The sequence below is a fragment of the Mauremys reevesii genome, linkage group 1 (genome assembly GCF_016161935.1).
Source record: "Mauremys reevesii isolate NIE-2019 linkage group 1, ASM1616193v1, whole genome shotgun sequence".
In the NCBI taxonomy this organism is placed as follows: domain Eukaryota; kingdom Metazoa; phylum Chordata; order Testudines; family Geoemydidae; genus Mauremys; species Mauremys reevesii.
Window position 1 is genome coordinate 358,382,240 of NC_052623.1, and position 16,016 is coordinate 358,398,255.

Sequence of the window (16,016 nt, forward strand, 5' to 3'; positions counted from 1 at the left end):
AGGGATCTCCTCCATATCACTGGCCCCTTCTGTGGACTTGGTCACGGATGCCTCCAATATACAGAAGCATAGGAAGCGCCCAACGGCATCAGGCCAAGATTCCAGCCCAGCCACCTGGCTCCACCAGCGGCCAGTGCCAGCAGCTTCAGAGAGAGGTGCAAGAGGCCCCCTAGTGGGCAGTGAAGAGAGAGCCTGCACTGGAAAAGTTTCCTCCTGACCCCCAATAGCTGGGGCATGTCTATACTTACCTCCGGAGCGATCGATCCAGCAGGGGTCGATTTATCCTGTCTAGTGAAGACACGATAAAACGACCGCTGAGCGCTCTCCTGTCTACTCGGTACTCCACCGGAGCGCGAAGCATAGGCAGAGTGGACAGAGCATCACCAGTCGACCTACCGCAGTGAAGACACCACGGTAAGTAGATCTAAGTACGTCGACTTCAGCTACACTATTCATGTAGCTGATGTTGCGTAACTTAGATTGATTCTCTCTCCTCCCCTTCCCCCCAGACCAGCCTTAGTTTGGCTGCTGCTCTGCAGCAGGAGGGTTTATAGTGCTTCCCAAGCTCTTGTAAACGAACTCAGGTAACTCTGGCTGTGCTTAGTATCTTCCTGCATGTCCCGTCCCTTTGAATCCTGCAGATTTCTTGGCTTCTGTGACATATTGTGGTAGAGAGTTCCACAGGCTCTGTACTCTGAAAAAGTATTGCCCTTCATCAGTCTACTTGAATTTTGCCACCTTTCTGAGTTATTGAGAGTCCCCTGGCTGTTGTGTGATGAGATGGAGTGGATGGAAGTCCTGATCTCCCTTCTCTCTCCCATTCATTATTTTATAGATGATCAGATTTCCCGCCCCCCCCAACCCCCCCCCGCGCACACACACATTGATCTCCCCTCTGAGATAAACATTCCTGTTTGTTTCAGTCTCCCCTCTGAGCAGAGATTTCTCCAGTTCGCTGATCGTTCCCATCAGTCTCTGAACCCCTGGCTCTGCAGTGTTTTGGAGACGGGCTGACTGGAACCACACCATTATGTATGGGATAGTCTGTGTCCTGTTCCTTCTCCAGCTGAACCGCTTGTTAGTTTTTTTGGATTGCTGCTGCACACTGAGCAGAGGCTTTCATTGATCTACCTTCAGTGATGGCCATGTCTTTTCCCTGAGTGGATACAATTAATTTAGACCCCAATCAGAGGTACATTTGGCTCACATCTGAGCTGGCGTCCTTCCCTGACAGCGATTCTTTCCACGTAGCCCCATGAGTATACAAATCTGCGGCCCAGTGAAAAGCTGGGACCGGTGTAACATGGATGTTTAATATTAACATAACCCCAGGAATGTGGTGCTGATGGCGTTGCTCTCGTCCATATCTCATTAGGTTTTAAAAAACCAAAGCAGTCCCACTGTTCTTGAATTTCCTGACAGCCGCTGAGGAATGTGCAGCGTGCTGCAGGATTTGCGCGAGTGCTGCAAGTCCCGGGGGAAGGTTTGCCGTAGCGCGGGAGCCCAGCTGGGTTTGGGATGTGTGGAGCTTTGATTGCAGCTGCTCCTGCTGTAACCTCGACGTAAGGAAATCGAACCAGCCTGAATCCCCGCTAACAATCCGCCTGCTAAAAATGCCTGTTATTTGTGTGCCCTCTTGGGTCCCTGGCTCCCTTACTGGAGTGCGATTTATGAAGAGCGCTGCTCCCTCTCCATTAGCGCCTGCACCGCCAAGCCGAAAAGAAATAAGACTTTGAAAGCTGTCCTAACGGAAGCTTTGGGAAGTGAGTCGTAATCTGTCACTTTGGTGTCAGGCGGCTGCTGCTGCTGCCTCTCTGGCTTACCGTGCAATAATTGCCACTCTCCACATTAACGATCAGCGCTTGCCTGTCTCTTCCCCTCTCGGAGAAGAGCCTGCTTTGTGCTATGCAAATCTGTGTGGATTTTAAGGTCATTCTCAAGAATATTTGAACACTGCTGCTTATTTTAGTTGTTGATGGCAGCTGGCTTGCGCTTGCCAGTCAGCAGAGTCTTGTGTTCCAGGCAGGATCCGCTCGCCTGAGCCGCTAGAGCCGCTCTCCTAAGCGAAGCTGGGAAATGTGGGGACTTTAATAAACCCCCCCCTCTCCCTTTTGGGGAGTAGCGGGAAAGTTCAACCCATGGTGGGACTTTTCTGTTTTCCAGCTCATTTTTTCTGTAAGTTAATCAAACTGTGACTGTATGGTGATTACCACTAATTAGTAGCCTTCATTAGCAGCTTCTGTTTTAGATTTGCATACGTTAAACCTAAGTGGTTAATAGTTGGTAATGAATTTTTTTCTTTGCTTACAGATTGTGGTTACATGTGTTGTATTAACTTCTTGACTGCACAGCTGTGAAATAAGTTTCTCAGGAAAAAGATCTTGGAGTTATCGTGGATAGTTCTCTGAAGATGTCCACGCAGTGTGCAGAGGCGGTCAAAAAAGCAAACAGGATGTTAGGAATCATTAAAAAGGGGATAGAGAATAAGACTGAGAATATATTATTGCCCTTATATAAATCCATGGTACGCCCACATCTCGAATACTGTGTACAGATGTGGTCTCCTCACCTCAAAAAAGATATTCTAGCACTAGAAAAGGTTCAGAAAAGAGCAACTAAAATGATTAGGGGTTTAGAGAAGGTCCCATATGAGGAAAGATTAAAGAGGCTAGGACTCTTCAGTTTGGAAAAGAGAAGACTAAGGGGGGACATGATAGAGGTATATAAAATCATGAGTGATGTTGAGAAAGTGGATAAGGAAAAGTTATTTACTTATTCACATAATATAAGAACTAGGGGTCACCAAATGAAATTAATAGGCAGCAGGTTTAAAACAAATAAAGGAAGTTCTTCTTCACATGGCGCACAGTCAACTTGTGGAACTCCTTACCTGAGGAGGTTGTGAAGGCTAGGACTATAACAATGTTTAAAAGGGGACTGGATAAATTCATGGTGGCTAAGTCCATAAATGGCTATTAGCCAGGATGGGTAAGAATGGTGTCCCTAGCCTCTGTTCGTCAGAGGATGGAGGTGGATGGCAGGAGAGAGATCATTTGATCATTGCCTGTTAGGTTCACTCCCTCAGGGGCACCTGGCATTGGCCACTGTCGGTAGACAGATACTGGGCTAGATGGACCTTTGGTCTGACCCGGTACGGCCTTTCTTATGTTCTTATGCATGTGTGTTAAGGCTGGCAGAGGTGGAAGCAGAGGCTCGCTCTAGTCAAGAACAACAAGGAGGTGTGATTTAGGCTTATCGAAGCATCTCATCCTCTGTGTAGTGCTGGGTCAAAAAGGTGACTTCCAGCACGTGGTCCTTCAGAGCGGCATTCAGAGCACTTTAGTTGTTACTTCTGCGTGAAGCTTCCTTCTTTCAAAGGCAGGATCCGGGCAGTCTGATTCGAGCTGAACAAAAAGGTACTTGTGTGCCTGCAAACTGGGAATTCCATTTGTTTTCACCCAAAATTGAATTTTTTCAAGTTTCTTCTTCCTGAAATAAAAACACCAAAATAATTTATTGGTGTTTGAACAAAACATTTGGAGTGGAATGGCAAATGGAAATGACATTTCAAAACGAAAATGTTGATTTGAATGGACATTTCTGAATCTTTTTCAGTGTGTTTCAGTCAAAGCCATTTGATAAACTTGACCCAAATTTGTGAATAGTTTTAGTGCCCCTCAAAATGCATTTTTTGACAAATTTACTGTTTGCTGAAAACTTTTGCCCGGCTTTAGGCCGGATACTATGGTGATGGGCTGCAGGGTGTGACGAAGTGAGACTGTTCTTAATGTTTCCTCTGAATACTGTGGGGGGGCCTCAGCTCTGGCCGACCCTCTGTCGCCTGGCAACTAATGGCCAGGCCCTTCCCCCCTGCAAGGGGATGCTAAAGGTGGGGGAGAACAAAGAGGTCAGGTGACCTCCTGGCCCGGGAAAGGAGCTGAGCAGAGAAGATGGTGCTGGAGGGGGTTTCAGTTGGGAGCTGACTGGGGACAGGAAGTGAGGGCAGATGTGGGGGCCTGCCGTGCTGGGTCCAAGAATGGACCCGGCTGAGGGGTCCTGTTCTCTGTACCTACAAGCTCTGGTTTAGCCCATGTTCCTGTCATCTAATAAACCTCTGTGTTACTGGCTGGCTGAGAGTCACGTCTGACTGTGCAGTGGGGGGTGCAGGACCCTGTGGCCCCCCCAGGACCCCACCTGGGTGGACTCGCTGTGGGAAGCGCACGGAGGGGCAGAGGATGCTGAATGCTCCAAGGAGAGACCCAGGAGGTGAAGCCGTGTGAGCTTCTTGCCCTGCAGACAGGCTGCTCCGAGGGAGAGGAGGCTCCCCAAGGTCCTGCCTGGCTTTGTGGGGAGCAGTTCCAGAGCAGCACCTGGGAATTTTGTGACACAGGGTAAAACCCTAAATGAAGATAAAAGGCAGATACAGATTGGAAAATCAACCCCCAACATGCACAAGCGACAAAGTGGCAGAGGGGTTTCGGAATGTGCCATTGGCAGCCTGGGATCTGGGCTCCTCCGTCTCTTGGCCGCAGTGCAGTGTAGATTAGAATTACCCTTCCCCAGCTTTGGAATTCACCTCGTGGGTAGACCGGGGTCTGGGCGTTGACTCACCACGCAACAGCAGGCCAGTCGCTCTGCCTCCCTGTGTCTGTCTGCCCAACAGATGCTCAGGGCCTGCGAAGTACGAACAAAACGATCCAGTGACTCTTGGAGACCAGGTCCTCCTCCTTTCCCAGCAGATGCACGATGCGCCCTTGGAGGAGGCGGTTCGTCTGGGTGCCAGGCGCAGGTTGTGTTTCCCGGGATGGGGCACAGGTGTGCCAGTCCTCGCTGCATAGTCAGAACGCATTGCAACTCTCTGAGCTTGCTAATGAAGCCTGAGCATCCTGTGAAAAGCCCTTGCAAAGTTCATGGCCTAGGCCCCGAGTTCAGATTTGAGGCAAATGGGCCTCTGATTCTAAACCCATGTGGAACTTAGCTGTGTTTCTCTGTCTGCTCCACTGAGTCCTGGCCCTTCTCTCTGCCTGAGACAGTCTCACTGCATGGCACAAGAGGCTTCTCTGCAGCTCCTGCCACCTGGAGCAGCGTCCGGTGTTCCTCTGGCTCATCAGCTCCTTCCACTTTTCCTTTCCTTAGTGCGTCTCCTACCCTCTCCTGTAAGATTCTCCATGGCCATAATACTGAACTCTAGGCTGTCTCGGGATGAAAAGAGCTACGCAGAGAGAAGTGATGTGATCTGAGCCTCCATTACAGCACCAAGAAACGGCGATAAAACCTGTGCTGCCCCAGGAAGTGGGAGGGCTTTAACCGGCCTGCACGCCTGGTTCAGCCTCAGGTTCCTATTGGAATTGGTGCCAGGCAGATGGCAAACAAACTGGAGCCCCGTCTGTGGCTCCTCTAAATGCCCTGCTCGGCCACTCTTCTCTGCATCTCAGAGCCAAGCTGTGGAAGAAAACAGTTGCAATGGCCAATGTTGCAGGGTGCATGGCGAGCACAGTGTAAAGGGAGCAGATCATAGAATATCAGGGTTGGAAGGGACCTCAGGAGGTATCTAGTCCAACCCCCTGCTCAAAGCAGGCTCCATCCTCTTTGGAACCCCATTTCAGGTAGTTGAAAGCAGCTATCAAATCTCCCCTCATTCTTCTCTTCTGCAGACTAAACAATCCCAGTTCCCTCAGCCTCTCCTCATAAGTCATGTAGAAGCAGCAAAGAATCCTGTGGCACCTTATAGACTAACAGATGTTTTGCAGCATGAGCTTTCGTGGGTGAATACCCACTTCTTCGGATGCAAGCAGTGGCTTGCATCCGAAGTCATGTGCTCCAGCCCCCTAATCATTTTTGTTGCCCTCCGCTGGTCTCTTTCCAATTTTTCCACATCCTTCTTGTAGTGTGGGGCCCAAAACTGGACACAGTATCCAGATGAGGCCTCACCAGTGCTGAATAGAGGGGAATGATCATGTCCCTCGATCTGCTGGCTATGCCCCTACTTATACAGCCCAAAATGCCGTTTGCCTTCTTGGCAACAAGGACACACTGTCGACTTATATCCAGCTTCTTGTCCACTGTAACCCGTAGTCCTTTTCTGCAGAGCTGCTGCCTAGACATTCGGTCCCTAGTCTGTAGCAGTGCATGGGATTCTTCCATCCTAAGTGCAGGACTCTGCACTTGTCCTTGTTGAACTTCATCAGGTTTCTTTTGGCCCAATCCTCTAATTTGTCTAGGTCCCTCTGTATCCTATCCCTACCCTCCAGCATATCTACCACTCCTCCCAGTTTAGTGTCATCTGCAGACTTGCTGAGAGTGCAGTCCATGCCATCCTCCAGATCATTAATGAAGATATTGAATATAACCGGCTCCAGGACCGACCCTTGGGGCACTCCGCTTGATACTGGCTGCCAACTAGACATGGAGCCATTGATCACTACCCGTTGAGCCCGACCATCTAGCCAGTTTTCTATCCCTCTGTCCTTTTACTCCGTCCTGAAGGACGGCAGCTCCAGTACTCTAGCCCTCGGAGAGCGGCAAGAACTTGACATGTGGAATGGGTCCAGGTTCCACAGCTGGAATCTCAAGCTTACGGCACCTGGGAATGCTTTGGTTATTGGTAAGATTGGTACCTACTGAACTGACAGCTTCATCTGTGTGTGTGGACAGTTTGCTGCTGGGGGGAAACGAATGCAAAACACTCTGTTCTTCCATTTCCCGTCAGTGTCTACCCCTGCTGTATTTGTAGAGAGCAGTCAGGTCCCCTCTCAGCTTGCATTGTGCTAGGCCAAACAAGCCAAGCTCTCCCAGGCTCCTCTCATAAGACAGGGCTCCCTTCCCCGGGTCATCCTAGTAGGTCTCGGCTGCACCTTTCCGGTTGCTGATGAACCGTACACGGTATTCCAAAGGAGGGCTCATCAGTGCTTTATCCAATGGCATTAACACTTCCCTCGCCTAATGCACACAAGGATTGCACTTACTTGTTTTACAGCTGCTTCACATTGGTGGCTTGTCATGGTCTGTGATCGACCCACATGCCAAGGCCTCTTCTCCTCTGTGGCTGTCACCCAATGAGCCCTGAGCTTATAACAGACATTCTTCTTGTTAGTCCCTTGCACTTTGTGCTCTTACATTTCATCCCATTGCTGTTATGCCAGGCTTCACGGCCGCCCTGTACGATATTCTGATCCTCCTCTGTATTGACGATGCCTGCCAACATGGGGTCGCCTGCACGTTTCATTAGCGCTTTCCTGCTTCTTGTGCCAAGGCATCAACGAACATATCGAAATGGGAACAGTCCTGAGTCAGATCCTTGAACTCCTCCAGCCCGAGTCGAGGGAACCCAGAACAGCTTCTTCCACATCCCCCTGCGGTTTGGTAGTGAGGCGGCTTATAGGCTGTGTAGTCTAGTGTCTGGAGTCAAGATCCTGGGTTCTAATCCAGGCTGTCATTGACTCCCGGTGTGACTCTGGCCCCGTTTGCAGGGGAGCTGGGCTCCCACACGGTTCAGTGTCTGTACCGCACTCTAAGGCCCTCTGGTGCCTCACACGTATTTCTCTAGCCCCTTCAGTTGAGTGTCACACAAGCTTCAGTGCATTTACCCTCCGTGCTATTATACCAGGGAGATTAAGTGACTCACCCAGGGCCTCACAGGGAGTCAGTGGTGGAGCAAGGAATTGAAGCCAAATCTCTCAAATCCCAGGCTAGCGCTCTAACCCTTGGGCCGTCCTTCCTCTCTGGTGAGCTGCTGTACGGCTGGAGTGCAAATCACTGTTATTGCCTAGCTTGGCATCAGCTGCCTCCTTCTCATGCTGGGACGCTGTCATCGCTTCTTGTGCGCCCCCGGGGATCGGCAGCTCCAGATGGGCCATGATATTCGCCTCTCTTCCCATCTTCAAGTCTAATCTGCCATGCCGCTGCCAAAGCACCTCTTGCTGTCCTGGGGCGGAGGCTCCGCTCCAAAGATTTATGGCTGCCTCCACTCGCCCAGTCCCTCCTTGGTTTCTTTTTTGGGTCACATCTGAAATGCTGCAGGTCGCGTCCTGTTAATGAGAGTCTGAGAAGTGCGGACGCATGTTGTCAGTCGGGATTCGGCTGTTGTCAATGTATGCACTGCTCCCACTCTCCCCTTGCCACTTAATTTTCCCGGAGTGACACGCGGGCGTGTAATCGCAGCCTGGCTCGCACTCTGGTCTAAGGAACGTATGCAGATAGCCATTTCTTTTCGCTCGCTGACTGCGCTGGAAATAATGAGTTTCCGAGTCGGGGAGCTGGTTCCAATTTACATTCAAGTCCCATAGCTGGAGTAGCGAGCTCTCTGCTCTAACCTTTGCCATAAAACATGGCATTTTGAATGCCCCTGCTCCTTCGCAGTAAGTCCTTTTCTGCAGTGCAAGCCGTTCAGCAGTGGGGCCAGATCTTGGAAACATCCTATTGATTTTATTTCTGTGATATAGTGAGTTTCCATCTACGTCTCTGCTTTAGCAGTCTGGTCAGGCAGCCCTTCAGTGAACTAGATCCAAGCTTTTACTGAAGGGAAGAAAGTTTTTGGCTGCAGCTAGTTTTTCCCTTCCCTTCCTTTGCCGTTCATTTTTCTAAATTAAGGACACAGTGAAATAAAAAGCCACCTGGCTGCGTTTTATTTTAGGAACAGCTTTTTTTTCCGGGTGAAATAAATCAGAAGCCCGTGACGTTCAGTGTCTTGCGTCTGAAATGTACAGATTGCTCAGTTTTTGGCTAAGGACTCTGGTTCAAAATAAATCAATAACCTAGCGATTTGAGATAATCAATTAGGTAATGCTTTCCCAAATTATAGGCCCAGCCTATGAATAATGGCCTGCGATTTAAGCCTGTTTAGCAAATGGTCTTACTCTGTTGGTGCTTTCTGACCTGCTGGATGTTTGTCCTGTTTGCCTCTGCTCCGTTCTGGGGTGGGGAGGGAAGCTGGGCATGTGGGAATTTTCCACGAACTTAGGCTGCATATCTGCTCTGGCTTCTCTCAAGGAAAGCAGCAGTGAGCTGGGAGGAGACTGTCTTCCTGCTGTTTCTGCTGTGATGGGTCCATTTGAAAGAACACTGAATCCCATTACTGGAAATATCGTTCTGAGCCCTCCCTCAATGTCTGGGCCTGTCTAATGAAAGCGTGCCAGGCATTAGTGTGGTGCTGCCGCATTTCCCCAAGCACTCAGGGTCCCTACACCACCACCGACCCTTGCTCGTGGCACGTTGACTTTTCACTAACCAATAGGCATTCATTTATGTACAGTGGCTTGTTGCTAGGCGCGGAGCAGGCAGCAAAGTGCGGCAGGATTCCTTGCGAAAGGGAAGCACTTGCTGCTCTGCCGGGGGCTGCGTTGGCATCGGGTTCTATTTAACGGGGGGGTGAGAGGTTGCTGGAGTTGGGTGTTCTGGGTCAGCTGGCATCTCTCCTATCCACCTGCAGCAATGCTCGAATAGGCGGGATTTAGTGGCACTGCCTAGGGCAGGGGAGCTAGCCGGGCAGGGGGGAGCTAGCCGCCGAGGATTTTGGCACCTGCCTTCTTGCTGCAGTCTCGCGTGATGGGTGGGGAGGGGAACCCATGGGTGGCTCTGAGCCTGACAGAAAGAGCGTGTTCTTGCAGCACAGAGGTCCTGAGACACAAGCTCCTTCCTTGAGGAAGGCCAGGTGCTGTGCCAAGGTCCCAGGGAGCTGCCTGGATCCAGGCACGCAGACTGTGAGGCCAGGGAGATAACTGAGCATTGTTGGTGATGATTTGCATTAGCATAGCGCCCGGGAGCCAGGCCCGTATTGTGCTAGGTGCTGTACAATCACAGGATGAAAATCCGGCCCCTGCCCCAGAGAGCTCCCCATCAGAGTATGAGACGAGATGTCAGGTAGAGACAGCCGGATGGGGGAGCACATGGACAGTACTGGTATCTGCTCAGCCCTCAGTGCTCCATGGATCGTCTGAGCGGCCGGTCGCTCCTGGGGCTGATTTCAGCAGGGACTCCCTCAGGACCATCAGCCACTCGTGCCCAGATGCTGCCCCATAGCTGGCAGGGCACATAGGTGTTTCTCGGGTGCTGTTGCCTGGCTTGCCAGAGCAGGTTCAGAGACCTGACCCAAGCAGCCTTGTCAGCTGGGGAAGGAGGCTACGGGAGCCCAGCTCCAAGGCTGCATTCAGGCCTTGTCTATGCAGGAACGATTTTCCGTACAAACTCGGGTGCATTTAAACCAGTTCGTTATCCCGGTGTAGCCCCAGCCCCAGGCCTCCCGGTCCGGGGGAAGAGCTGCCCTTTCTCCATGCAGCGTGTCTCTTGGGAAGGGATTTGAGCTAAGCCGGAAGGATCCAAATGGAAGAGTCCCAGGCCGGGGCGGGCGAAGTGCAGCTAAACCATGGACGTGTCCGTGGAGACAAGGCCTCGGAGAGCCCTGTGTGGAGGCCAGCCCGGCTCCCCGCTGCCTGTCCTGCTGGGCGGGTGGAGGAGGTGGTCGCGCCGGGGACTCGAATCACTGTCAGTGAGATAAGGGGCTGTGCAGGGCAGCACCAGGCCTTGTGGGGTTTGGGCCCTGGCCCTGCTCGCAGCCTGCGTGCAGCTGGGCGTACGAGTGGGTGCCGGGCAGGAGTAGCTGAGTGCTGCCCTGCCAGGAAACTCAGCTCTCCCCTTCCCTGCCCGAGGGGCTACCTGGCATGCCGGGGCTGACCCCACCATCTGCCTGGGGCTGGGAGCTGGGGGCAGGGCTTGGCTCCCTGGAGCAGATTCTCCACCTCGCACCTGGCAGCGCTGTGCTCCCCAGGGAGAGTCTCCCAGCCAGCCAGGTACAGCACTGAACAGGCCAAGCCCCAACTTAATGGTGACTCGTTATGGGCCAAGTGCCGCCGTCCCCTCTGGCTGGTGGCCCCAGGTTCGTCAGCCCCTCTGGCCTGAGCGGCAGTGGCCTGTGCTTGGAGGCCAAGGCCGGGTTCGATCCCTCGCCGGCCCCGGCTGGGGGTTGTGTAACTGGCTGACAGGAGGGCGCTGTGCCTTGTCCCACGGGGCCCTGGGTTCCCCCTCGCACCTTCGGTCTCAAACGTTCGCTCTCCTTTCTTGCCCTCCCAGGACACCCAGAAGGCCAAGCAGTTCCTGCCCTTCCTGCAGCGGGCCGGCCGCTCTGAGGCGGTGGTGGAGTACGTCTTCAGTGGCTCTCGGCTCAAGCTGTACATGCCAAAGGAAACCTGCCTTATCACGTTCCTGCTAGCAGGTGAGCCAGCCTCGTGTCTGCGGGTGTGGGCTTGTGCCCGTGCCCGTGCTGTGTCGGTCCCTTGCTGGGCGGGCAGCGGCTCAGCCTGCCCTTGAGCTGCGGTGCCTGGTGGGGGCATGGCTTGTCTCCCTTCACCGCACGGGAGCTCTCAGGCCTGCCATGCCACAGCGTGAGAAGTGTTTGGAATGGGGGAAGGTCCCCAGTCCATGTGTCCATCCCAGTGCCCCAGCTCCCTTAGTGACCGGTCTGAGTGATTCTCCTAAGGCCAGGAGGGCACAGAGGGCACGCTCCCTCCCGGGTCTCCCCTCCCCACGCTGCTGTGGGCCCCTTCCATCCCTGGTGTTCTGCCAGCGTCGGCCCTTTGTGTGCAGGGGAGTGAGCAGCACTTAACCCAGCTCTCGCGCCTTCCTGCCCCTCGGCCACATGTCCTGCGCTGTGTCAGCCTGCCTGGTGCCCTTCCAGGTGGAGAGGCTCTCCTTCCCCAGTGCCTGCATTGGCCCTGGGCCAGTGTTTCTAGGGGACCCCCCCCCCAACTTATCTCCAGCCCAGAGCCTGCGTTCTTCCACCTCCCATGGCTCGCTGCCTCCTACGGGGGGAGATCCAGGTTTGAACCCTGGCCCCGGCCCCCTCCTGGCGGCCCCGGTACCTGATCTGTTCCATACACACGTAGCTCTGTCTGTCCGGTGCCTTCATCTCTCCCGGCAAAGCGCAGCCACGAGCCGTGTGCTTGGAACGATGTTCGTTTATGTGCTCAAGGAGCCAAACGCTTCGTTTCTTCCCCGCTGACGAGCAGTAAAAGGTGCCTTTCTTGGTGCTTGCTGCCTCCTGGAGGGTCTGTGTTGTTACGGGTGAAGCAGCACCTTTCCCCATGAGCCCTTGAAATCTGCTCTGCCTCTTCGTTCACCCAGATCTCTCGGGCGATGAGTCTCGCCTGGCCGCCGCTTGCCATCTGCCCTGGGTCTCCTCCTCCCTGCCAGGCTCTGGGAACCGTCTCCCCTCGCCTCTGACTCTTCTCTAGGCAGGTAGATGGAGTCACAGGCCGCAGTGCGTCTCACTGAAGGATACGGGGCCCGAGATCACAGCTGCTTCCCCCACTGTCAGTTCTTGTTGAGCGTCTCTCTCATTGCATGTGAAGTTAATGATCACTCTGCAACTTGCTGTGCCTTCTAGAGGGATTAATCGAGCTGGGGCGCCCTAATCAGACATGACTGCGGGCTCTGCCGAGGCGAGAGTGCTGAGCTGCCAGAATCCCGGCGCCGGGGCCATGTTAGCGGCTGAGACTGGGGCCACGCACGCCCCGGCACTTGCTTGCATAGCTCTGCTCTCACTGGAGATCCTCCCTTCCTCCTGCCAGGGTGCAGAGAGGGGTCTCTGGCAGGCAGTCATAGAGTCCTGGCCGTTGGCCTACAAGCAGACCTTGGCTTTCTTCCCTCCGCCGGTCCCCAGGGAGATCCCACGTGGCATGGGCAGCTGAGCCTTTGAGTCATGATGGAGGAGGAAGGCAAGACAGCTGGCTCCGGTTCAGCTCTTTGTTTGATTAACACTTCTATTTATCCCTCCACGCTTCTCTGCCTGGGGCCTAAGTCTGGGCGTTTCCCGTGACCCAGGCTCCCTGTGGAAGGAAAATGCCGCACTGGGACCCTCCTCCAGGTGAGGGATGTCCTTACGGTGCCCAGCCAGGCCGGCGGGGAGTATCCCATGCCGCGCTGGTCTCGGCTCCTCTCGGGTGCTCCGACGTCACCGGCTCCATGGTGACACTGCTCTGTTTGGTCTCCATGGAACCAAGTTATTCTCCAGCCAGCTCTCGGAGTGGTTCAGGCAGAGTCCGAGTGGTAGCGGGGTCACTCCGTGGCCTCCCAGCAGGCTGCTGGTGTGTCTGCTGCAGCCCTCCCAGAGTCTGGTCCTGAATCTCATTGAGCAGCGAGCTGACCAGATGTGAAATGTATTAGCCGGTAGCTACAGTGGAGTGTTGGGAAAACAGCTGTTGCCCTTGTATCCTAAAAGCCCTCTGTAAATCAGGCAACGGTTCTCAGCTGCTTGCAGCTCAGTGCCGGGAGCTCTGGGCCCTGTTCTGCCGGCCGCCTCTGCTCCTGGCTTCGCAGGTGTTTGGTGTCCCGGGGGGATGTGTTTGAGGGGGTGGTGTTGCTGTTTGCAAGCTGTTGGGCTCCCTGTGCCACTGCCGCACATGGATACATCCTGGACCTGAGGTTCTTGTGGCCGAGCCTATGGCTGGCTGGACAAACTCTGGGATGCTTTGCCCTGCACCCTGGCCTGGGCGCCGGCTCCGGTGTGAGCTGTGTGCTAGGAGATTGGTTTCTCTGCGGTAGCCATCCAATTGTCTCCCTGGCCCAGGTCCCCATCTCTGTGCCGGACAAGCCCACGGGAATCCTCAGGGTAGTTTGAAAGGAATCTGTGGGAGCTGCAAATTCTGTGCTAGGAATGGCTCTTCCTGCCAGCCCCAGGGTGATCGATGGCCGGACGCAGGTAGGGCTCCTCCGCAGTACCTAGGTGCTGTCTGTCTGGCCCTGGGGCAGCGTAACCCAGGCGCCGGGGTGTGAAGCTGAATGTGTTTGACTCTCCTGGTAGAGGGGATGCCCAGGACCCCTGGCTGTACTCACGGCGGGCGGCAGATGGCCCAGACCTCTGCGTACAGAGCGGGGTTTGTGCACCTTACATTTTTGGTGGGGAGCATGTTGGCCAGCTCTTCTGGGATGTTATGTTTCCACCTGGGTAATTCAGAATCTCCTGTCTGGCTTTGATTCGGGTCACTTGTCCTCATCCCTCTGCCCCACTTCTGACTGAAGCCAGGCCTCTCCCAGGGCTATGAACCTCCAGCCTGGCACTAGGTAGCTCGGCCTGGGGGTGCCAGAGGCTGTCTCCACTGCACTCCAGTGGTGGTGGCATGTAGGGTAGGGGTGGTACATGGCGCAGTGAAAGGCAGGTTACTCACTGCTGGCACCTTTCCCACTGCCTGCCTCCCGCCAGAGCCTTTCCCCACTGCTGGAGTCTTTCACTGCGGCAGTGGGACACTCTGCTGCTCGAAATAGCACAGTAGCCATGGGAGGCACTGGCTGGGCGAGAAGAGCCCTATAGGTACCTATCCAGGTACGTTCGCACAAGGTTCAGGCGTGTCCTTGCTCTCCCTGTTTGTACCCTCGCTCTCCACTGGGGAGGAGGCCACTCTGCCTCGTTGTCGGGGGCGGGAGTCTTGGGGCTCGGGCCACACCGGCGGGGCCGGGCCGGGCCATATGCAGTCTGTGGTTCTGGGCCCGGCTAACAGGCAAACACACCACAATAGTCTGGGGCTCTGGTCCCTACCCGTGGGTGGGGCAGCGCCTGACATAGTCTTTAGCCCCCAGCCTCTCAGCTGGGCTGACAAAAATGTACAGTTGGGCCCTAGCCGGCGGGGCGGGGTGGGGTGGGGCTGATAGCCGGCTGTAGCCTAAGGCAGCCGGCAAACACACCCAGTCAGTAGCTCTAGCCCTGTGGGTGGGGCAGAGCAGGGAGCAGGCTTTCGCTTCAGCTTGTGGGCTACGCAGCCAGCAAACACACACAGTCTCGGGGTTCAGCTAGGCATGAGCACCCACACAGTCTAGGGGCTCCTGAGAGGTGGAGCACCCAATGGGCAGTCTAGGGTGCTAGTGGGGGGAGGGGGAAAGTCCTGGCCTAAACTGGGTAGTGGCAGGGGGATGCGGGCCCACCCCCCTACTCCACCGCATCCCAGCCCAGGGCCCTAACAGCGGCAGAGTGATCCGCCCCTGGGTTGGCAGGGATCCAGCCACAACACACTGACCCAGAAGCAGTCAGCCCTGTATCCGACCCGTCGTCAGCTGCCCCTGGGCATCCTCCTACCTCCCTGGGGTTTGGTACTTCTGGTGGCCACTGGTCCTCGAGCTCCTCTGGGTGTACAGCTGATGGCAGTCTGGGTCTGTCTCCTCTGGGGGCAGGGTGCGGCCGAGCCCAGCTTCGGCTCCTGGTGCCGCAGCAGGGCAGAGGCATTCGTCTCCTCCGCTGGCTCTGGCCCAACTGAGCTGCAGAGCCTTCCTTTTATAGGCCCTGCCCTGCCCCGGTACTTCCGGCGAGGGGGCGGGGCAAGTTCAGCTCCGCCCACCAAGGGGAGTGTAGTGGTGCCTCAGTGCACTGTACTAGGGATGTGTGTAATGTGCGCGCACTCTGTGCTGCCAAAAGGAGCGTGTGGTGGAGATGTACCCTTTGTGCACAGCAGCGGCTGGCAGGCGTAGCCACCTCTCATGTGCCCCTGCTCGGAGCAGGGCTGGCGACCCGGCATGTTTACACCAGCACTCCTGCCAGTGCAGCTGCACCAGCTGTGGAAACAGCATGGAGTCTCCTGAAAACCTGCTGGGTTTGAGGGACTGGCTGGGCTAAGGTGCTAACATAACCCAGTCACTGCCCAGTGTTGCACAAGCAGGGACCTCCGCCTGCTTCGCACCATGGCAGTCGCACCACAGAGCAGCCTGTTCACCATTGTTAAGGGTACAGAAAACGAGGAAAAACAGCTACAGCCTGTGCAGTGTAAAACGCTGAGTAAAGCTTTTCCTGTAACAGCCTCCTGGGTCCCCTTTCCCTTTCGCTGGAGGGAGTTGGGGAAGGAAAAGGCCCGTTTGCCAGTCTCTGCGATGGTAGAAAGCCAGTGATAACTCTCCTTTTGGGGAGAAGAGATGACGTTAGCTGAGAAGGGCTGGGGCAGCTGCTGCTGCTAAATCCAATCCTGTTTTATCCCGGGTGGTGGTTGGGATTGAGCCGGTAGGGGTGGCGATGGCAGCTGGGTCCTTTTCTCTGGCCACCACTC

The 16,016-nt window shown here is 54.8% G+C and overlaps 1 protein-coding gene across 2 annotated transcripts in view; it reads left to right on the forward strand.

Moving 5' to 3' along the window:
- Positions 1–16,016, forward strand: part of SND1 (staphylococcal nuclease and tudor domain containing 1) — a 477,167-nt gene that overhangs the window by 283,625 nt on the left and 177,526 nt on the right. For both annotated transcript variants that reach the window (XM_039520222.1, XM_039520221.1), the window contains exon 15: positions 11,065–11,206. In XM_039520222.1, coding sequence (XP_039376156.1) covers positions 11,065–11,206 — 142 coding nt within the window. The remainder of the gene's footprint in view (positions 1–11,064; positions 11,207–16,016) is intronic.